This window comes from Nicotiana sylvestris, chromosome 3, assembly GCF_000393655.2.
Source record: "Nicotiana sylvestris chromosome 3, ASM39365v2, whole genome shotgun sequence".
In the NCBI taxonomy this organism is placed as follows: Eukaryota; Viridiplantae; Streptophyta; class Magnoliopsida; order Solanales; family Solanaceae; genus Nicotiana; species Nicotiana sylvestris.
The window spans coordinates 103759366-103783685 of NC_091059.1; the positions used below are offsets into that span (position 1 = coordinate 103759366).

Sequence of the window (24320 nt, forward strand, 5' to 3'; positions counted from 1 at the left end):
ATGAGGTTAACTGAATGATTCCCTTGTTTCTTAAGTCTTGACTCCTCATGAGTAAGCATACTGGACAATTCACTAACATTCCACTTATCCTTAATAGTGTTATAGTTAATTTGAAAAGGTCCATACTCAGGAGGTAGCGAGTTCAGAATAAACTGAACCAAGAAGGAGTCATCCACTTTCATCCCCAAGGTCTGAAGTCTTGCTGCAATGTTAGTCATCTCGATGATATGGTTTTGCATACTACGCGACCCATCAAACTTCATGGTCGTGAGTTCAGCCATTAGTGTACCAGCAAGAGACTTATCTGCAGAACGAAAACGTTCTTCCACAAACGTCAGGTATTCCCTGACACTTTCTGTTTGTGGAATAGTACTCTTAATATTGTTGGCAATATTCATTCGTATAAACATAAGGCTTAGCCTATTAGAGCGTTCCCATGCTTTATGGAAAGACTTCTCATCCGCACTACTCGAATCAGTAATGGCAGCGGGCTTATCATTCAACAGAGCCAAGTCAAGATCCATTACACCTAAGTGGAACTGGACTTGTTTACGCCATTCAGAGAAGTTCAATCCGTTGAACACAGTAACAGACGAAGCAAGCGAATGAAAAGGAATAGCTGCAAAATAGATAATACATGCTCACAAATCAATATGGATTCAACAAAACAGTTAAAGCATATCGCAATTCTCCTTTGGGTAGATACTATGACACACTATCATAATTTAAATGCCATTCAGTCTTAACAGGTAATTAAATATTTTTAACCAAATATATATGTCATCTTTGGACAGACAATATATATTTGACTAAGAATATTAATTTACCCCATCATATTCACTATTCATAGAATAATTGATGCACATTTGGGTAAATCCTTAAGTTCTAGCAATAGTAAAAATTAATTTATCCACTATTTTTTAAATTATAGGCATTTCATTAATTTCATGGATAAATTATAATTTTATGTATGCATATTTCTAAACATACTAGTTTGGTCACTTTGGCGACTAACAAACTATATGACATAAGTGCACACACAAAATAGAGATCATAAGATTTTATGCATGTGAATACTTTAAACAATCTAGTTTGTTCACTTTGGTGTCTAACAAACTATATAAACATCAATACATGCATAAAATAAACATGAATTTAATATTTGTGTAAATTTAAACATTCTATATAGCTTTAAAATAACATACATCCGTTAGTAACTTTCATTATTGCACAGTGTGGGAAGTAAGGCAAATCATTACATAATATTCAAAATTATGGTGGAAAACTTGAGATAAAACTTTACCACCTTAGTTGTTCAACGTAATTGGCTAAACACCTTTACAGATTTATATATTGTACATAATTTTATGTAACTGGATATATTCGGCTTAGTGCCGTAAAAGGTCAACTCAAAATAACCTTGAAAGGATATTGACAAAATCCAAGCAGCTCTTCGTCGGTGTACAAAACCAGAAACCATAAAGCTTTACTATTTTTTATAAAAGTATGCGTCTTTCTAATCGTTCTTTTGAGGATTGCGATATACAAAATTCTAATTCTTTTACGAAGATTAATTGTTCAATAATCCAGGCTCGTGATACCACATGTAAGCATAAACTGTAATTCTACCAGGATCTTGAACATGATAATCTTACATGTAATCGTTATAGAAAACATACCTGAATCGTGAGCCATCATCTTTAAGCGGAAGCGTTAATCGGTAATTGATTTCTCGCCCCTTGCCCTAGTTTTCGTTACCGCCAACTTTAAGGATGGAAGAGAGGAAAACAGCAGTAACCCTAATGGGGGAGGAGGACCAATTTATAGAGATTCTCACTTAATCTGGTACGTCAATCAAGTAACCAATCGGACGGATGAGATTTGCTCATTAATTAAATATTAATTATAGAAATTTTATTGGGCCACATAACGTAGGAAAATTACTTACAGGTTAGTGTAATTTTGGAGAGTATTCAAGTAATCTGTGATGTGAGTTAAGTGTTGGAGTTGAATATTTGAGATGGAAATGGAGGATGAGTTAGCCATAATCAGAGAGCTGGAATTAGCAAGATAATGGGCAGTAGAATAAAGAAGAAAGTTAGAGGAGAGGGAGACGAACGTGGCAGGATGTATAGGGAAAGAGAGAGTAGTAGAGTTACGTACGTGGTGCTTTTGGAAGCTCTTTGCATGACACGTTTCAATAGTTGAATTTGACGTTCAAGGAAGAACATAGAATGGGTTCGTTCACTTGGGTACCCTTACGTGGAAATGACACCAGCCCCGATAGTCATTTTTAAACATGTTTTTTAAAATATATTCATAGCTAAGAGCGATAAACGAGCGGGTCGGATCGAATATAATTCGGGTTGAAAACGAACGGATAAATTATTCAATTAGATACATATTTAATACGGATAAAAAATGGATTAACCGACGGATAATATGGGTAACCATATTATCCATGACTTCTTGCATATGATCACCTTTGGGAGAATTCTTAGTCTCCCTAACTTGAGGAACTCCCAATTTGAGGCTTTACAAATATAAAAGTTAGACCCATTAGTTATCCATTGGTTATGTATTTTCTAAATGGATAATATGCAAGTTCTTATCCATATTTGACCCGTTTTTAAAAAGTTCATTATCCAAACCATTTTTTAGTAAAAAATATGGGTGATTAACTGTTTTCTTTTAACCATCTTGCCACCCCTATCCATAGCTTACAATGTATTTAAAGATTAGCTAATTTCGCTCAAACTTTAGAACACAACGTCCTAGACTTTAAACCTCAAAGTTGAAACTTCAGGATATCGTGTCCTAAAATTCAAAAATTGTGCAGAAGTTCGAATCTTATGTCCAGAATTTTAAATTAGTAGTTCAGAAATTTAAAATACTTAGTCCTGAGTTTCAAATTAGCAGCTCAAAAGTTCAAGATACTATGTCCTGAATTTTAAATTCAGAATACTTAGTCCTGAAGTTTGGATGAATTGGCTAATCTTTAAATACATCATAAATTGTTGATATATTTTAAATAACAGGTTTGAAAGTGGCTATTGTTGCACTTCTCCCTGCCCTTACTTTAGGGAAATGTTCTTAATGGTTCCTGTACGTAATTAAGAGCTTTTGGATGAATTGGCTAATCTTTAAATACATCATAAATTGTTGATATATTTTAAATAACAGGTTTGAAAGTGGCTATTGTTGCACTTCTCCCTGCCCTTACTTTAGGGAAATGTTCTTAATGGTTCCTGTACGTAATTAAGAGCTCTTTTTTTTCAATTTTTGTTAAGATTAAGATATTTAAGTTTGAATAAACATATGATGATTGAATGATTAAGACGAATTATTTCTAAGCATTTGAATGTGTATGTGATTATAGGCGATAGTAATTGTTTAATGGTGGCCGGTGGTTATGCAGTGATGGCTAGAAGTAATGGTTATACAGTGATGGTTTGATTGTGAAATAGCTGTTGGCAGAGGCAATGTCAGAATTTGAAACTTATGCGTTCTGCATTTGTTATAGAATATATAGCTCTTGATAGTAACTGGATTCGTAATTATATATTAAAATATATTTAATAAATTTTCTAGGACAAATATAATATTTAAGAAAAAAATATCGAACCATTCCTAATAAACTAGCTCCACCTTTGGTTGTTGGTGGTGTTCAAGGATGAAGGTGAATGGTATTGTAAGGTGACTACTAATGGTGGAGGCTAGCAACAAGAGGTAATTGGTGATAAAAATGGCGGATGATGGTTTAGTTGATTGTGGTAATACTTAAAAGGCGTAATGTTTGCTAGTTGTCTCTCTTTTTATCAGTTATTTAGTAAATTACTTTATTTTTATTTTTCTTGTAATTGATGAACCTTTTAAAATTAAGTATGATTTTTTATTTTTTGAGCAAACTAAAAATTTAAAAAGGGTAATTCGGTGCACTAAGCTCCCGTTATATGCGGGATTCGGAGAAAGCTTGAACCACAAAGAGTCTATTATATGCAGTCTTACCCTTTTTTTTTTATAATAGACTATTTGTACGGTTCGAATACGTAACCAGGGGCGAAGGTACATATCCCTAAGGGTGGTCAACTGACCACCCTTCGTCGAAAAATTACAATATATATATAGAGTAAAATATTAGATTTTAATAGTATATAACATATATTGAATACCCTTTATCAGAGAGTTTTTTTACTTATTTCAAGTTTGAACATCCTAAATAAAATTTCTGGCTTCGCCAATGCACGTAACCTCCTGATCACCTGACAACAACTTTACTAATTACGCCAAGGCTCCCCTTCGACAAATTGAAAATCTAATGAAAAATTATTAGACTGCAGTCTAAAATTATGTAAGTTGTCATTTTTTGAGCAAACTAAAATATATAAGTAAACATTAGAGTCGAGTCTAAAGTTGTCCGGAAAGGATAATTTTCCAATGGCTATATTTGCACAACTTTATAAACTAAGGACAAAATCTCAACAGTAGCCTAAAACAAGGGAAAAATTCAAAAATAATCAGATTTATAAGTGGTAATTGAAAAGAGATTTTTACCTATCTATACCATATATCAAACCTTATTATCAAAAATGTTCATAATCTGTTATTTACCCGTGTAGTCCACACTTTTACTACAAAATACCAATCCAAAAATAGATAGATTTTGCCATAAAAAACGCGCTAAAATGAAGGCACCAGATCTGCGTGTGATTCTGTCAACATTAAATTCGAATTGCTGCGTAATTCTCTCATTCCTCAACGGAAAGAGATCTCTCTTCTCTCACTCAACTATAATTCTCAAAAAACGCAAGCTGCTGAAGCTCCAGTAATCAAACGGAAAGGAGATTTCTGTTCTTCATCTTCATCTTCATCTGTTCTTCCATATATTTTCCACCATTGATAGCCATTAAAAAGCTTGAAAGCTTTGAATTCAAATTTGGGTTTTCAAAAATCATTATTTGTTTGGATTGAGTGTTGTTGTAAATAATTCGGAATATGTTTAGGAGTTTATATCTCAATTTTGAGGGGTTTTGGTGAAGATTAGACTTGGTTTTGACTGAATTTTAGATTGAAACTCGAAGAAGAAGAAGAAGAAGAAGAAGAAGAAGAAGAAGAAGAAGAAGAAGAAGAAGAAGAAGAAGACGTATTTCCAGAAATTGTAGTTAAATTGTAGAATTGTAGATATATTGTAGATAAATTGTAGATAAATTGTAGATGAATTGTAGATTGGGAAGACTAAAACTTCTACAAATCTTCTACAATTATGTCGAAAATGCCAATTATGCTACAATTGAAATGAGAATTTGGATATTAAAATTCAATGTATCTATTTTGTAGATATCTTGTAGATAAATTGTAGATTATTTGTATTCTGATTGTAGATGCATTATTTTCTGTTTTCACAAATCCAAAACGACTAAAGCTTCTACAAAATCTTAATGCTTAATATACTTAATTTATTCTTAAATATACTTAATGCTTGCATATTGCACCAAATTCTAATGCTTGCATACTGAACCATATTCTCACATAAAGCCAGTTTTTGCTTTCCTTCAGGCTTGAAAAGGACATCCGTTTTAACTATTTTTGGACGCGGTATGCAAAATTGATCTTTGTAAGTCACAGTTATATATAATTTAAGCATAGGATCCTAAATATAACTCTGGATATTAATTCATTACTAAGAATATGCATTTGAGATCCCTAAGCATAGGAGCATCGTGAGTTTTGTGTGTGTTGTGAACAGTTGAGATGAAAGGAAAGAGAAAGTGGGAAGATACAGTCCTATAATTATGCCTAATATAAATGAACCCTTAATTATATCCCTAATTTGAATTATGGTGTAGAAATGGTAATTTGGTATGCTTAAATGTAATAAACACAAACCTTAAACATTGAGGGTAATAAGGTTTGATATATGATATAGATAGGTAAAAATCTCAATTGAAAAATAGTCATATTTTTAAAAATAATCAAAATATAGCCACTTTTTATGTAAAGATAAATCTAAAGAAAAATACTGTTCAAAATCCGAAAAATATCTCAGCATAATATACTAGAGTTCGAATTTTTCACATGTGAACTTCAACTTAATATACTAGAGTTCCAACATAATATACTGGAATTTCAGCATAGTATATAATGCTGAAACTTTTCGTGTGCTGGAGTTCCAGCATAATATGTTGGAAGTTCATATACAAGTACACCAATCTCCAGTATATTATGCTGGAACTTTCCGTGTTGCAGCAAAATAGTGGCTATTTTTCAATGAATTTGCAACCGCTGGCTATTTTTCAATTACCAGTCTGAAAACTGACTAGCCCGTGTTGTTTTCACCAAAAAAATAAAAAAAAAAGAACATTTGCTTAAATCGGCTAACATTAAGATGGGGGAGGTTATTTTCATAGTAGAATCTATATCTATATCTATATCTATATCTATATCTATATCTATACTATATTAAAAGCACGAAGGCCCTTAACGAAATGTCGTTCGCCTTTTTTATCCTTAAAAGACAGAATTCGCACTAGACAAAATAGTCATTTAATTATTACCCTAATATTTAGTACTTTGAAATCGACTAAAATTTTGATTATTAAATATTTACTTATTTGAACTAGTAAGAAGTCCTAAAATTTAGGAATTAAATTAGAGTAAGATTACATTTATGTAAAAGTTTTCCTTAGTGGAATCATGTATAATAAATATAATTTTCTTTTTTAGTATGCGGAGTTAATATTTGAAATTTTCACTATAAAGTCGGACATGAGGCAAATTAATTTTTCCTTTGAAAGAGAAATAAGAAGAAACCAAAACAGATAAATGAAAGAATAGACGAGATGGCAAGAAAACCAAAAGAAAAAAGAGATGTGTTAAACAAGTATAGCCGTTAATAAATAATAAAAGAATGAAATTATATTTGTAAAAAGTATTTTGAATGCTGATATTTATTTTTTGCTTCATATTTTGAATTCAAATAACCACTTCACATTTAAAACAAGAAAAACATTTAAAAAATACAATGTCGCTCATTATACTATCTTAATTTTTTCCATCACACATTATTGTCTTAATTTCTTTCAGTATTACGAGTATTTCATTTTCGATGTTTGGTTATAAGTAGGAGTTGGGTCAAATATTACAGTTATTTTAAAATTTTAATGAACTAAACATTTATTAAAAACAACTTTGAATTTAACTACAAAATTATTACTTTTATTGTTAGTGGAATTTTGACCATCTTAATTACTATTAAAAAACTATTTCTTTATATGAGGAGACTATTTTTTTATATACTCACGTCGAAAAACATGAATAAACTCATAGTAATAACAAATAATATAGCACTGAGTTTGCATTAAAATAGGAGATCTTGAACTTTGAGTTATTCCAATTAAATTTAAACATATTAAGCCTTCATCGGAATATGTAAAATTAGGATAGATTTCAAGTTTATTACTTATTTTAGAATACTTCAAAGTAAAAAAATTTAACAGTTAACAATTCTTAATTTTTTAAATAAAAGAAGTAGCATTATGTTTGAGTAGAAATAAAAAAAAAATGAACTTTGAGGTCACCTTTTTTAGTGATTGCCATTGGCTCACTTCAAAATATTGCTATAGTGAAAACAATAATTTATGATAAAATTTGGAGTCCAAAAATTTCTTGTAGCCGGATTTAAATACATTATTCAACTGCAGTAAAGAATGAGTTATGGTTAGATACACAATTCATATTAAATAAAATATTGTTTAAATGAGTAAAAGTATTTTCTAATTATATTTTTTTTTTCTAATTTTGTTGGTCTTTGTTACTTGCAAAACTATAGGATATGAGAAATTATGATTCTTTCTTAATTTAATATAAGTATTTAATTCTAAGTCTTTATATTTAGTTAGTTTTGGTGGAATATTGGTTCAACGTTAGTTAATCTTTAGACTATAAATTGTTACAAATAATTTTCTTACTTCCCTTTAGTTACAAATTTTATCATCTTTTAGAAGTTATAAAAGAAAATGCAACCTATTTCGTGCTCTAACTGACCAAAAGTTTCAATTCCAATTTATTTTAATCACATTTTCAATTTATAACTCAAACACAATTTTTAATATTAATATTTAGGCAATTTTTAAAAATAATTTACTCACTTGAGCTAAAGGATACGCGCCCTAAGACTATACTATATCAATATTGGAGTTATCACTTTCATAAGTTAGTCAGAGTCCCCCACCACTCTATAATATATTTCGTCCGAGGGAATTTCGCTATACAGCCAAAACCCAGGAGGGATTCACCATTCTTCACCTAGCAGCATGCGCACAATAGCAGCGCGACTCACCCCTGTAAGTTCTTAACTTGGAATTTTATCAATTTACATTTTTTTAATCTTGCAATGTTCATTGTTTTCCTTTGTTGATGGAATTTTGTAATGATGTTAATGCAGTATCTATGGAGGAGAAAGCCTATAAATTTACAGCCCCGGAATTTTTCTACTTCCGGCTTTGGTAACATTTATTTTTAACTTTCGAATGGATTTTAGGGCTATGCCACAAATTTTCTATATTGCCACTTCTTTAATGAGTTATTTTTTCAAGAGATTTTGTAGGTTTTTATTCACCAAGTATAGAAATAAGCTGTGCAGTTAAGTAAAGCTACTAAGAAAAACTGATTTATTCTGAAAATTGGGGATCTTGTTACTTCCCCGGTGTTTTCCTAGCTGTTCTTAGTTTACTTTTTGGATTTCAATTTGTCAAAGAACAAAGAAGATAAATGACTATTCTTTTTGCGGATCTCAGAATTGCCTCAGGCTAATATGAAACATAATGAGAAGCCCGAAACCTTTCTATAGGTACATTGGATCAAACATGAAACAGTGTTCTTTTCTAGCTTTTCGTTATGCAAAGTCTGGTTATGGTTACAGTTCGTGTGTTCGTACCACTGGAATGCTTTAAGATCTATAGTTTGATTGATTTTGTAGATGAACGGTCAATAGAACAAGAAGCTGAAAAGAAAGTAGGGTGGCTCTTAAAGTTAATTTTTGCTGGGACTGCTACAGTTATTGGGTATCAGATTTTCCCATACATGGGTAAGGTCTCATTTCTATGGTTGAATGAATCAATTGCACCATGATCTCTTGCCTTGTCTGATTTGTCTTTGGCATATTAATGTCTGATTTTCATAGGAGACAATTTGATGCAGCAGTCTGTCTCACTTTTACAAGTCAAGGATCCCTTATTTAAAAGAATGGGTGCATCCAGATTAGCTCGTTTTGCTGTAGATGGTAAGCTTGTGTCACAGTATTTTGGCAATTGAGCAGTTATTCATTCCCAATTCTTTAATTGGTTGAAGTATATGCTGGCAATTTGGTGCACATTATAAGGAATTTGATGTTCTTAGTAATTGGTGCATATATGTCTTTGATTTAAGAATGGTAAGGACTAAGGAGCAATAACTTTAAGCTTTAAGGTTGATGAAAAGTAGTAAAGATAATCTATAATTGGTATGTGAAAGCCAAAATAGCTATTATGTGAGGTAGGAAGGTTGCACCCTTTTTGTGTTGTTAGAGGCTCATTTAAATTTAACTGATGTTGATGGTGTTAACCTCCACAGCATCCTCTTATATGAAAATAATCAACATGCTGGACAACAATTCTGTGGAGTCGAGTCCCTTGCATCTGGATGCTTTCCCCAATCTTTGTGATTTATTTACTGCATCACCTTCCTGTGAAACTTAAAGCTAATGCAACTCCCTACTGATTAATTGTACAAAATTAGGAAATTCCTTTCATTGTCCCAAAATAAGATTGACACTACTCTAGTACCTTAGATGTAGTACCCTAGTCAACCGGTGTAAGGTATTTGATTACTGTTCCTTTTCCTGGTACTATGACGAAGGCAGCTGTGTTTCTTAAACAGCATTTGCTTGTCTTTAAAGATCTAATACATTATACAACTTAAGAGGATCTACGTGCTGCTTTATTTCTATATGATATCTTGTAACCGACTAGCGATGTAGGTTACAGTTTATGCTTAAAGTGCAATATTTGAAGTTTGTAGTCAAAGCATATTCAACAGCTGTTTTGGACTTAACTTGAGATTTTATAAGATGCTTATAACTGAATCTTCTATCCCTGTGCTTTGTTGCTTCCTAGATGAAAGAAGGATGAAGATAGTCGAAATTGGTGGGACTCAACATCTTCTGAACATGTTAGAGGCTGCTAGAGATGATCGCACGAGGAAGGAAGCCTTGAAGGCTCTTTTTGCGATATCTAAATCAGGTCAGGCTCCAAATTTATCTGCAATTTGCATCATGCTGTCTGTACTCATGGATGCTCGAGCTAGTTTTTTGTTGAATTTGGGAATAAACTGGTATTTGTTGGAATGCTCAAGCTGCTATTTTGAAAATTTTAAGTATAAGCCAGGACTTAATATTATCCAAACTTTCCCTTTACAGTAATAATACACACAAGTCAATTGAATGAGCTTTGAACCGTTACAAAACTATTACCATTGTTATTTACACCACTTAAGTATCTGTTAACTTGGTTCCCCGAAGTGGATATCTTTCGGGAAAGCAATATCACCATTTTGGGAAAGCGATATCTTTAGCTACCCAGATGAGAGCATTTGCCTCTTTTCCCAGGGCACTTATCTGCAAACCCAACCAATAGCCAACAAATAATGTGGCAAATACATTCTTTATCCTCTGAACATAAACTTAGTTCTCCTTCTTTATTAAGTGAAGTGACTAATTATGCTTACATTCACTGGTCCCAGGTCATAATATGGGGAAAGTGTCTGAATGATCTAAAAGATCACTATTTTGTTTTATGAGTAAAAATATCACTATTGATGCAAACTTTGTTTTTTTTTGTTTGTATTAAGTGAAGATTTTATTGATGTATAGGTAAAATGCTTCGGTATACAAAAGATAGACAAAAGTAGAGAACTGTACACAAAAATATGATCCTCTACAGAAAGCACCGAATAATCTATACTATCTTGAACTTCATGCGTGCTCCAAAAATTAACAAAGAACAATATGCTTGCACTCATCTCATCTATAGAAAATTGTTTTGCACTGCTTAAAAAACTCTCCTATTTCTTTCCCTTCAAAGGACCATCATTGTCGCTAGAGGAGCCACATCTCATGCTCTACTTCTTTTCTTCTTCTAAATATCATGTCCTTCACCGTGGCTGGCATTGCCTACTCTGTGCTAAATACATCAATCGTCGTCCACCATAGCTGACTTACAGCCTAGCAGTGTAGCAGCAAGTGGTCTACATTCTATCCCAATCTCTCGCACATTAAACACCAGTAGATATAAGTTGTCCTCTTCTTCCTCAGATTATCTGATACGGAATCCCTCTTTGCTACCAGCCAAATGAAAAGCATATCTTCTTTGGTGCCAAGGGATCCAAATTGATAAGCATGAATACTCGGCTCCTCTCTGCAGAACAAGCTCCTTTTTGAAAGCGCCTTTCCTCTTTCTGGACCACAACCAGAACTTCTTGTTCTGTTTGAGTAATGTTTCTGGAGAGTAGAGCCATGAAAATTCGGAGCTTGCTCATCTCATATCTTGTAGATTTCTTCTGAACCTTATTTCTCATATCATTCGACTACCTTTTAGTCGTAAGAGTTATGCTACTTTTTCCATTTTCGAGCGGCAGATCTTGAACATGGTGGAAAACATACTCCGATACTCATCTACATTCCGTTTATGCTCCAGAAAACTTATTCTGCTCTCTTGTCCCACCTTAATCTAATGTACATTGAATCCTCCCACACCCCCATTATGTTCCTTTCTTCCCTTATAATCCGCATCCATATGGTACTGCGATGTTGTGTCCTCCACCCTCCTTGCATTCCGTACTTGTCAACTATGATTGCCCTCCAAAGTGTCCTTCAAAGGTCCAAAGTGCTTGTTCCTCATTGCCAAACCTCCATAACCATTTCACCGCCAATGTTCTACTCCCTCCATTTAAAAAAGAATGAACCTATTTCCTTTTCAGTCAGTTTAAGAAAGAATTACCCCTTTCTAAGTTTGGAAACAATGGAACTTTAAACTTCTCATTGTACCCTAAATAAAATGATTTATAGCCACTTAAATATCTATGAATTGTTTTGGATCATAATTTCCAAAATTCTTCTAGTCTTTCTTAAACACCGTACCCAATCAAATATGTTCATTCTTTTTGAAACGAGGGGAGTATGTAGCACCTTCAAATCCTTCGCCCCATCCCATAGCGAGTGACTGATTGGAGATGTGACCACCTTCCCACTGACTAGATGTAACATTTTTTTGAAATGTAACTAGATGGAACTTTTTGTCCTGTTAGTATTCCACATGAAACTCCTTTGCATCCTCTTTATTTTCTCCATGACTGCTGCAGGAGTATGCATGAGAGACATAGAGTATGTTGGGATGCTTGATAAGATGCTCTTAGTCAGTACCTTTTCCCTCTCGTTTGGCAAGTAGCTTGTTTGCCACCCATTAGTCTTTTTTCCACCCTCTCATGTACTGGATTCCATATTGCCGGGGCCTTTTTTGATGCTCCAAGCGGTAGGACAAGATAGGTTGTTAGTAATGCTCCAATGTTGCCTATTCTTAACGCAGGGATGATCTTGCGATGTCCTGTTGATCTTAAAGTTTGATACTGTTAAAAAGCTTAGCAAAACTTGTCTCTTTGTACCTATGTTTCTTTGTACTTTCTGCCCTCTTCTTTGGTTGGGAATCCCCTTAAGTATCATCCTTCTACAGTTGTGTCCATCATCTTACTCAATGCCTTCATGACTAATATAAACAACGTAGAGGAAAGCAGGTTCCCCATCGTAGGCTGCTGGAGCTTGGAAGAAACCATTTGTTGCTGTTAACCAGCACGGGAAATCTAATTTATCCACCTTCTCTAGTAGTCTAGTTTCCCCAAATCTATTATTTGTATCACATGGTCCAAGAAGTCTCAATTCATGTGACTTTGCCAGATCTAGCATAAGATGCCTTGTGGCTCTTTTTCCTACTGGAGTCTACCGATTCATTTTCCATGAGCACAACATCCAAAATTTATTTGTCTCATGTAGTACCTTCTTTAGTTAATTGACAAGCACCTTTTTCACTATCTTATGGAACTTCGTACTAGACTAACAACATTATACTCCCTGATAATTTGTGTTTCCTCATTCATCGGTATGATGGCTAAGAAAGAGGCATTGAGGCTCCTTTCGAACTTTTCGGATGCTCCTGGAATTGCTTTGGTCATCTCCATCGCCTCTCCTTTACTGTGTTCCAGCATTGTTGAACGAAAGCTGTGGTTAGTCTATCCATTAGCGACCCTTATGACTCCCCAAAGCCAAGGATTTTTCCCCTGCCCACTCTGCTTCTTCCTCTTACTCTATGAATTTCTACCGCATAAGTACCCTATCCTTATCCCTGATGCTCCCTTTACCCTTACTTTTAACATACCCTTACTTTTGGCACAGTATTGGTCCCCATCCCCCTTTTGTTCGCCAGCACTAAGTCCTAATAGCCCAGCCACCTGCTTCCCCTGCTTCAAATCCCCTCCTTCACCAACACCCATTGTCCCTGCTCACTCCCTTTCTTCCTCCTTGCTTTCAATGTTTGAGCAGGTTGAGCAAAGGAGACCTTGCCGGACGCAGCCTTCTGACCATCCTTCCAAACTGGAGTCATGAGGATTCCCCCTTGATTCTGCAAACGGGATCTCCTCCCTTTGTCCGTGTCCTGCTGGTCATGTTTTGCTGCTGAATCACTGCTCTGTGGATGCACCTTATGTGGACGTATGGAAACATGGAGCATTGTTAGGATATCAGGGAAACCAACAACTACAAAAAGTTCTCCAGGTTTCTGAGAATTTGACCACCTTTTAGCTGCATTTTACTTCTATCATTAATTTCTGAAACACAATCTCAGTATCCTTGCTGCTGCTGTTCAACTTCTTGTGCGTTCCTTGAAGGCAAATGCAATATGCTGTGCATGGATGATCTCATGGAGCCATATTTCATTACTATATGTTGACTTTTTATATGCGGAAAATCCTAGTCTCCTCTATGTGAAGCAGAGAGTTTAATATATACCAAGAAGCTGCATTGAGAAGTGTTGATTGATTGTCCCATCTTGGTAGTTACTCAGAGAAGTAAATGATTTTTACCAGCTGATCACTCCATTTTCCTGTCTTTTGGATAAGACTGTATATAACACGAGTGAAGGATACACGTGGACGACTTCCTGTTTATGTCAAATCACCAGTTGGGTGCTATCTTCCTGAATCTAGCCACAGAACTTCTATAGACAAAATTCATCGAGCTGTCAGAGAATAGCACCCTAATTCTTCACGCTCTAAAGAAATGTTAATGAGAGGAGTCTGCTTATTGGTTGAACCTCTTGGCAGTTCTTCTACCTATTGGCTAGACCAAAGAATTCTGTGATTGAGTAATTGCTGGACACTTCCAAAATGATATACTTCCATGCTATAGACTAAATAAATGCGGAACAAAAGTTGACTCTAAATGTGCTGGCTTGGAAGCTCTAATTATAACCACCAAACCTTTAAAACACGGTCACTTTAATTGCATGGTTTGCAGTAGAAGCCCGGTTAGCGCCAGTACTTACGAAATCAACCCCAGGCTAAAGGAATTCTCAGCTTTAAAAGGAAACTCTGTGGTGCTTGTGATCTTTTAGACGTGTTTATGGCAAAAAAACGCCGTACAATTTGGGCCAGTTTTTCTTTATATATAACTTTGAATGTGAGGAGACGTCTTATTTTATTTATGTGGCCCTTGCTAGCTTATGCTATTTTGCCTGATGAAGCTAGTCGGATATTAAGACCAATTTAGACCAATTGCTGAGGCACTTCTGATCTATGCTTGTATGTCTGTTAGAATGGATGTATTATGTAGTGCTCATTCTTATACTGCAGATGAGGCTGCTATGGTCTTACATCAAGCTGGAGCGGCATCAATCATCAGGTCGACCCCCGAGTCTCCTGAGGATGCTGAAGTCGGGACATACAAGTCAAATTTGTTGAGTAGATTTCAAGATTTATCACATGATATAAGGTCTTGAGATTCCTATCATTCTCTTAAAACTTGGCAATAACGTTTTACATAGATGTTTTATTAGATCGCTTACCTATAAGAATTTTTTTTCCTGAACAAAATTAAGAGAATCCTTTCATGGTTGTTACATGTAATTCGTGTTACATGTCCTCTTCTAGAGATCCATGGTTATGCCTCCACACCTTCTGAAGTAAAAGGTCCCTTGGTTAATGGGATCTTAAGCATTGCTAGTGGCGGAATTCTGCTATGATGGTGTAAACTCTTCAAGGGGCATTAGGATAGAAAAATAATCCGGATATCATGCAAAGTTGCCATAGCACACAAGATCCTGTTTTGCCAGTGAATGTTCATGGTTCTATGACATGCGAATAACGGACAAGCACTGAAGTTATGTCCATTTGGACCTTTTAGTTCCTAAATAGATTGATGAATTTCGAATTGTATTCAAGAGCTAATCCAGCCCCTAATTGACCTGAATTAAGCTCAGCCATCCTCACAATCAAAGTTAGAAGATGCACTTGGCAAGACTACACGGTTTGCCTTTCTCTTCAATGTCATTGTGCACATGATAACTTTAGCAAAATTTGTGTGATCTTGATCTTAGCGAGATTTAAATGGCCGGAATTCTGTACCACTGAGCATGAAACAAATGGGGGCCATTAGATTTGATTTCAGATGTCTGGACAAGTATCAATAGGACATATATGCTTTGGATTCTTTGTTCGACGGTCCAGCAATGCAAATGAGTATTTGTCTATAACCATGTTATCTGGTGCTCGATCAATTTGTTCCTTCAGTAAAATTGGCTACATGTCGTAGGGAGTGGGGAACATACATATTCCTAGTGTCTTGTGAAATAATGATTCATATTCATTTCAAGAACCGGGACCTTATGACCCAAATATTCCCGGAAAGGGTGATCAATCTTGTGTATGAAACAAAATTTTAAAAAGTTACACGCATTTGTACATGGGAGGAAGCAATGGTCCTCACACTACAGCCTGTGTCATCCAAGATTGGGTAGGAAACTCCAATGGTTCCTGCGATGCCAATAGTTAATTTGTTATACGATCTCAAAATAGTATTCTGTTAGAAGAGTACAAAAAACCTATAGCTGTATAGAGTTTGTGGCTTATATGGGATGCAAAGATTAAAATTAAGAGATTTTGCGGGGAGAATATGCCTGCACGTCCACCTATTAAGAGGCTATAAGCAACAGGGACATTATTCAAGTATGTATTATACCAGAAGGCAGAGACTAGAGGAAGCATTTTCTGGAAGGAAAAAAAAAATTGCATTCAACTAATTTTCAATGTTGAGGAAAGGTTGTTATTAACTTAGCTCACTAGTTCAAAGAGACTCTTTTGTCATGTGGTGTATATAGAAATAGGCCCCCCACCATTCCCGTACATTCTCTCTTTATCACTCAACTTTTGCAATTTAAATACAGATTTGCTTTGTTTTAGTCACATTTGCATGTGAATGTACTTTCCCGAAGTGATACTCTCCACAACTCACGTGAGGGCTTTGCCTGAGAATCCTACAATTTGTATTCTCAGGGATAACTTTAAGTTTGGCTTCCCTAATTTGTAGTAAATTACGTTTTGTTTCGTCACATTATATTATATGTTCTCTTTTTTCGTTTTTCAAGCTTTTTTTATTTGAAATTTTAAATAAAAGATCAGTTCTTGGTGTTGTTTCATGTCCATTAGACTGATAGGATTCGATAACTATTTTTCCATTTCATACGTCTGTTTAGGAGGCATCAATTCAAACTCGGCATCCTCTAATTCTTGGTCGTTTCTTGTCCTAAACGTAAGCTGACTATTTGCTACATACTGTGGCAATTCCTGTGTCAATACGGAAACGGCACCAAGAGTTGCATCTTTGAGTTTGAGATAAATCAACAAGCAGTCCATAAGACACAGGATGACACACGATTTTTAACATATTGGTTAGTGCGGAGAGGAGTAGATATAGCGATATACGTCTCCTTCATATACATTTCAGCCTTTTAGTGATTAAACAAAATTCTTCCGAGATTTCAAATACAAATAAATCTTTTCTCCTTACATTACACTTTGTGCAGTGACATATACACATGAGTTTGCACAAGCAATGCTAGCCTTTTGTCACAATTCATTTCGTAAATAGGTATGGGTTTGAGACGTTATATTACTTCCTGTCTCAAATTGATATTTACTACTCCCTCCTTATGTGGCGATATTCGAAATTCAAGAGTTAAACGAATTATTTTTACCGCGATTTTTTCACACATCTTTTAAATATTTTGAATAATAATTATTGTGATTTATTGTACTTTTTACATAGTTTTCAAAATATATTTTATTTTTTAAAGATTTTATGTCAGGATTCATTGTCAAAGTTAACTCGTTTGACTCTAAAATTCGCAAACAACCACATAAATTAGGACGAAGGGGGTAGTTGATATTATTTTTAGGCTACGTCAGGATATCGCGTGTATACATATTTGTTTTTAAAAACAATATTATTTACATACATATATAAGAAAAATATTTTGCGAAACGGTGTCTAATAATGACACCCCGTAGTAAAGAGTGTCTCCGCCACTGCCATGGTTCATATGACGCGTAGGCTAGCTAGTGGTGATTACATGACAAAATTACTAGGAGGAAAGATAAGAGATATACACTATTTATTAGTTTAGCTAATAATTAACAAAAGGGTTAGAGAGGGAACAAAATAAGCAGAGAAATGAGGAAGAGACAAGGTTGAAGCAGGAAAAATGTATGGAGAGAATTGTATTGTAGTAATGATAAAAGGGGAACATGTGAAGAGGTTGGGTACGTGCATTTGTCCTTGAGGAATGGAGACAATCTTTGAAGCAAGAACCTTATGCCAACTTCCTTATTAATGAACTGTTCCTATTTGCAATACTGATAACATCTCGTGACACCATTCTGTGGAGATATATTGGATACTAGCTACCTCCCCCTACTCCTCCTACTATATATCTCCCCCCCCCCCTCTATATATATTATCTTTTATTAATTAAATCCAAACGAAGTTCATGGGCCGTTTTCCTGTTTTCTTGATTCCTGTTGTCTCGATGTTTTCAGTTTATTTTGAATTTTTAGATCTACTTAGCTCGATTGTTTCACCTATTTATAGTTCGTGAACAATTTGTTACCCTATTGACTCAACAAATCATGTTATTATACACGGCATTACTGTTTTTGGCTTTGCACAGGAGATAATGACAAGGCATCAAGGCTCAAATTAAATGTTTTCTGTTATGAGGAGAGAGGTAATTTTGGTGCATTCGTGGGAGCCTATAGTAAGAAGAATAATATGTTAAGGTTACGAAGTCACTAAGCTGTATACAAAAAAAAGTTGATATGAAGTTACGTCAGCTCTGGGTATAATGATCAATTTTCTTGGTTCTCCATTTGAGAAATGATCAGATTGAAATGTGGTGGGGGATAATATGACATGGCAAAGAACTAAAAACAGAATTAAATGTGTATATAGTATTCCAATATGATCACGAGATGTCGTGATACTGCTAATTGTAGTGTGTACGGTAGAAAGGTAAAAAGGCAAATTAATCATGCATTAGGCATATTATTCAATACTATAAATTTCAAATAATGATAAGAGTTGAGACAGAGATATTTATTTGGAAAAAAAAGGGGAAAAAATAGTGATTGAGGAAGAAAGGCACGTGTAGAAAGAGAGGAAAAGAGGAGGACTGAGGAGTGAAGACAAAGGTGACGGCTGGAGAAAAGGGGGAACTCCAAATTCCCCGTGAAAACTATTTGGATTCATCCAAAATTCACAAAAATATAAACATCTACCCTTTTTCTTTTCATGCTTTATTACTTTCCATACATATTTTATAAACTATATATGCATGGTTTATTCACCCTTCCAATCCTTTATGTCTTTAACCATTCTACATATCCTAACCCCCACTCTCCATCTCACTGCTAGATGGCTTTTCCAAAGTTTTACTTCTACTAGACAATCAATTATATTATCATTTTCACCTCCTTTTCTATGGTATTTTAAGTACATATGTTTACAGTATAAAAATAATTTGTATTAGTTTAACTGCGTAAAAGATCTCCTATAGTCTTTTATAGGCAATAAATCTATATATACTTGCTATAAATAGTTACATCTAACTGATTATAAATGACCTGAGAGTGCATGTTTACATTTTTAGTGTATAAAGTTAAGCTGATATTAAACGTTCTTACTCTGAATTTTTGGCTTTTAATCAGCATTTTCTAAACTAGGAATATTAATCAATGACATCACAATGCAACAAAAACAAAAGGATTTCTATGTTACTGTTTGAAAAGCTAGAATCAAAGGCTTCGTTTACTGGCAAATGTAATACAAAGCGGTATGTATGATGGTCACTCGTTACGAAAAATTAACAATTGGATCATGTGATATTTAGAGAGAAAATGATCATAAAGCAACTGGACAATTATCCCCGACTTTAGTAATAATAAATTACTTTTAACCATCATAATAATCCATTTTAAAGTTTCACCATTTTATGTTGGGCAAGTCTTCGTAGTTGCCATTATCCACAACTTACATTACCCTAGAAATTGCTTAAGTCTTTATTTTGTCTTAAAAGGACAGTGAATTATTTTGTTATAGTATATGTTTCTTATCCAAAGGGCATCTTGGATAATAATATGACAATTTGAAATATTTTTTGTGTGAATAAGAAACTGCGCTCATGAGAGGCAGCCATGTGGGAAGCAAACAAAGAGCTGATATTGATTTGAGAGCTCCTTTTCCCTCTCTTTAAAGAGCAGCAGCAACTTAGGAAGAAAGAATAGAGAAAAACAAAGAGAAACAAAGAAAGAAAGGAAAAGAAAGAAGAGAAGAGAATGGTATCTAGGGAGCAGAAAAGAGCGGCAGCACTGCATGAGAAGTTGCAACTTCTTCGTTCAATCACTAAATCTCATGCTGTAATTCTCTGCATTTCTCAGCCTTCAATTTCCCCTTTTCAATGGATTCCACTACATCTCAACTATATATATTTGTTGAACAACAACATTATTTATATATGAAGTGAAAAATCACAAACAAACAAAAAAAAATTTGCCTTTGAAATTCTCGTGTCCTCTCCTTTTCACCCCACCCCTTCCTTTCTCATTTCCTTAGAAAAAGAAATACCCATTAATTTTTTTCTCTTCATACCTTCATTCTTCTACATCAATTTTTTCAGTCTTTTCTTATGAGGAAACCTGTACATCATCAGTAAATTATGCAGAGTTACTGAAACCCGATAAATTAGGCAGTTGAAGGAGATATTACCATGCATTTATTGATTCACTTCCCTCAACAACGTGAATTGTTTTTCTGACTTCTTTGGAGTCTTTTTCTGCTTCATTATTTACTCCACCTAAAAAAGAGTAAAAAGGGCAAAACGAAGAAACATAACTTGATCTTTGTTCATTCATAGACATTCTTTTTCTAATGCATATCTGTACTAAAATAGACGAGCATACAAGTACAAACGAACTTTGAGGTTTCCTTTGATCCTGTCAAGTAAATTTGCTTCTTTATTGCAACTCCCAAGTGTGACTTAATTTGATTTTTCGTGTTTTCATGGCATGCAGATTAGTGAAACCTCAATCATAGTAGATGCGTCAAAGTATATTCAAGAACTGAAACACAAAGTGGAAAGGCTGAATCATGACATTACTACTACTACTACTACTCAAAGTTCCACCAACAATACTTCTTCATGGCCTGTAATATCTCCACCATAATTCTTTACTTAGTATATACATCTAATTTTATACTCATAACCTAATTTGACATTTCCTTTGTTCAAAAGTGACATTTTCTTTCTCATTATTTTTCCATCTGTTTATTTCCTGGAATTTTTTTGCAGCAAGTTGAAGTGGAAACCCTAGAAAAAGGTTTCTTGGTAAATGTATATTCAGAAAGAAGTTGCCCTGGCTTGCTTGTTTCTATATTAGAAGTTGTTGAGGAGCTTGGCCTTAACGTGCTCGAAGCTAGGGTTTCATGCACCGACACCTTTCGTTTAGAAGCTTTTAGTGGAGAGGTGATTTTCATGTCTTCATAAATTAAAAATGTCCATATATTATAAAAAGAACTATGTAACTAATCCATTTCTCTCTATTTTTTGATGGTTTTAAGAGTTTTCTCTTTTTCCATGCGACTTTAGTCTTTGACTAATCAGTTATTTCTTGCATTGGACTAATAACCAAAATTCTTTTTCCAATTATAGAATGAGGAGAATGAAGAAACCATCAATGCCCAAGTTGTGGCAGAAGCAGTTTTTGAAGCTATTAAGAACTGGAGGGAAAGCAACGAGCAAGGCTAATTAATCAATCAATGTAGCTTAATTAGCTATTAATTACAATCTCTCTTTCGTTTTTTCTGATCTTTAAGTTTAACTTTCCCCTCATCTAGTTATATAATCAGGAATTATTGGCTAGTCCATTAATTCAACAATATTATTGATGATCAAAGATCAATATTCATTTTGCCCAGTTCAAATGACTCTCATCGACACTTGAGAGATTTTATTTTCACGTAACTTGTAACAATCTGGAAAAAAGAAAAAAACTGTACTCTTATTTATTCTGTACAATCTAAAGTTTAGCAGAAAATTTGCGTCTTTGCGTATAAGTTGATTAATTTTAGCCCTACAATGTTTATCCTGTCAAATAGTACTTCCTATGTCAGTTTATTCAAATTTAGTCTCCTGGAAAGTGGGAAATGTATAGGCCTTCTACTTATGGGTATCTAAGACAAGAAGTCAAGGTGTTTCATTATTCCATAATTAATTAAATTGCCTAAATGGGTGCTTAATTAATCAGCAAAATAAAAAAATGTTTTATTGGTTTTAAATTTATTACTAGTTGATATAGCTGCTAGATATATATATATATATATATATATCTTTGTTTGTCTTTGTCTGAGGTACATTAGAAATAATTTGAAGTGTGTGATTCATGTATGTGAGATTAAGACACCTCCTGGTGTTTCTGTTTGTTATATACAATAATTTAAGATTCTGATCAGTGAAAACAGATGTATAAATAATAAATGCCATCATAAAAACTGGCCATTTTACCAACTTCTGACCTGACAACATTTGTTTGAGAAACGCAAAATCTTCATTTTGTAAAGTACAGTTGGGCCATTCTTGCCAGCCTAGTACCTGTGATAAATGCCAAAAGGTAATCTTACATTCAGAAAATGGAACCCTAAGCAAAAATAAAATAAAAATTTTTTAAAAGGGAAATTCCTCTTTTAGTGCATCATTTATTGACGGTCGGCGCTTTTAATTTTTTTCCTCGTGATACTCGGCTATTAAACCTTTAATTAGTAGACCGAACATAATAATCTAGAGTAATAGATTATGAACCGAATTACCACGTGTTAAAGTAAGCCAGGATTGCTATAGTATGTGGCTCCAAATTAAAGGTAACATATTTCTATAGATTGACTAAATTTCCTAAAGTTTTATCATCTTTTTGCCTAAAAGAAAAGTACCTAATTGTTCGGCACTTATCATAGTACAGTCGGCACACAATTAATGCATGGCTGAGCAGCACAAGCCTATAAGTGAAAGTTAAATGTGTTTAGTCACATATCAAAAACCAAAAATGAAATTTGCTAAAAATTGAGTGGCCAGAGGGCTAGATGTGTCATTATCAAAGGTTAAAGCGTACTAAAATTGTTCTTTTTTTCCCTTTAAAATGCTTGGAATTGTCATGATCAAGGTTAAGGTGTACTAGATAGATATGATATGGTCGTAGTTTAAGCTCTGGAGTCATGCATAAGCTTTATCTTAAATCCAATTTGATGACACAAGTGCGCATTAGATTAAAGGGACTAAATCTTTTACAGCATTCATTACGTTTTTTCTTCTTTTTCCGTTTAACTATTCGGTTTCCAAATTGGTTCTACTGACTCGACTAATTATATATGATTCGCGTCAAGCAGGACCACTAAGGGGTGAAATATAATGTATCCCTACCTAATTGTAACAAGGAGACTGAAGAGTTACATGTAATCTGTCAGATTTCAAGGAATTTCGTTTTAGTTAAAAGAAAATAAAAGAATGAGAAAAGGAGAGGATCGGAGGACTAAAATTTGTGGGGTAAATGGGAGCGAGGGCGAGAAGAAAGGAGAAAGATGCATGGAAGTATAGAAGTAGAGCGATGGTTTAGCCCTTTTTATCATTCCTTTCCTTTTCATTCAAACATGACACACTGAATTAGCTCCATCACCTTTTTCTTCTCCTCTTTTTCTACTTACTTTTTTGCTTTTATTTCCATTTCATTCAAACAAAACTAAGACCTAAAGAAAATGAAAATTGGAGTTTCAATTTGATGGTCCCGCCCGGACAATATCAGCTTGGAATATTGTTACACTCTTAACATTACTGCATTACATATATGCATATATATACACGTTTATCACTTAATCAAGATTAGTGGCGAAGCTAGAAATTTCATCTAGTGTGTTCAAACTGGAAATAAGTAAAAAAAAATCCTCAATAAAGGATGTTCAATATATGTTATATACCATTTAAATCTAATATTTTACCTATATATACAGTGTAATTTTTGGACGAAAGGTGATCAGTTGACCACCCTTAGGGCTATGTACCTTCGCTCCTGATCAAGGTTAATAAATTAAATATGCATTTCGTTTTTATTTATCACTGCTTCATGATAATTCAATGTAGTTTCACCAAGCGCAACATTTTTTTAATATTACACAATGTACTTTAGGATCTTATATTAGGAAACCAACAAGTTCCTAGATATGTCAACAAACCCACCATATTGAAAAACTTAAGAATTAACTTAGATAACTGTTCATTTAATTGCTTAAATTAAAAATAATTGGCGGATATATAATATATACACAATTATAATATGTGTATAACTGTGTATATATAATCTATGTATACTAACTAAAAAAAAAAAATAATGAACCCAACGGGTTATTTGCATAAAGATCTCGTGAAACTTGGTGTCATAAGTTCCTACACCACAAGGAATTTGGGCCTGAGCAGCAAATTTCATGGGCTATGATATGGCTTGAGGCCCGATATTGACTCTAAGCCCATCGCGCACATAATATATCGCGCCGAAGTCTAAAATAAGAAGAAAAATAATAAAGGGATTTTTACCTATATATACAATATATCAAATCTTATTACCAAAAATATTCATAATTTGTTATTTAC

General features: G+C 34.1%; 2 protein-coding genes across 2 annotated transcripts; both read left to right on the forward strand.

Moving 5' to 3' along the window:
• Positions 1-7975: 7975 nt before the first annotated feature.
• Positions 7976-15213, forward strand: LOC104249251 (uncharacterized). The gene is made up of 6 exons (XM_009805630.2): positions 7976-8342; positions 8444-8504; positions 8978-9085; positions 9182-9280; positions 10152-10277; positions 14932-15213. The coding sequence occupies exons 1-6, from the start codon at positions 8313-8315 to the stop codon at positions 15075-15077; spliced, it is 570 nt and encodes a 189-aa protein (XP_009803932.1). The 5' UTR covers positions 7976-8312; the 3' UTR covers positions 15078-15213.
• A 4580-nt stretch (positions 15214-19793) lies between these two features.
• LOC104249252 (transcription factor bHLH61) lies at positions 19794-21723 on the forward strand. The gene is made up of 4 exons (XM_009805632.2): positions 19794-20046; positions 20701-20835; positions 20979-21152; positions 21339-21723. The coding sequence occupies exons 1-4, from the start codon at positions 19966-19968 to the stop codon at positions 21432-21434; spliced, it is 486 nt and encodes a 161-aa protein (XP_009803934.1). The 5' UTR covers positions 19794-19965; the 3' UTR covers positions 21435-21723.
• Positions 21724-24320: the final 2597 nt, after the last annotated feature.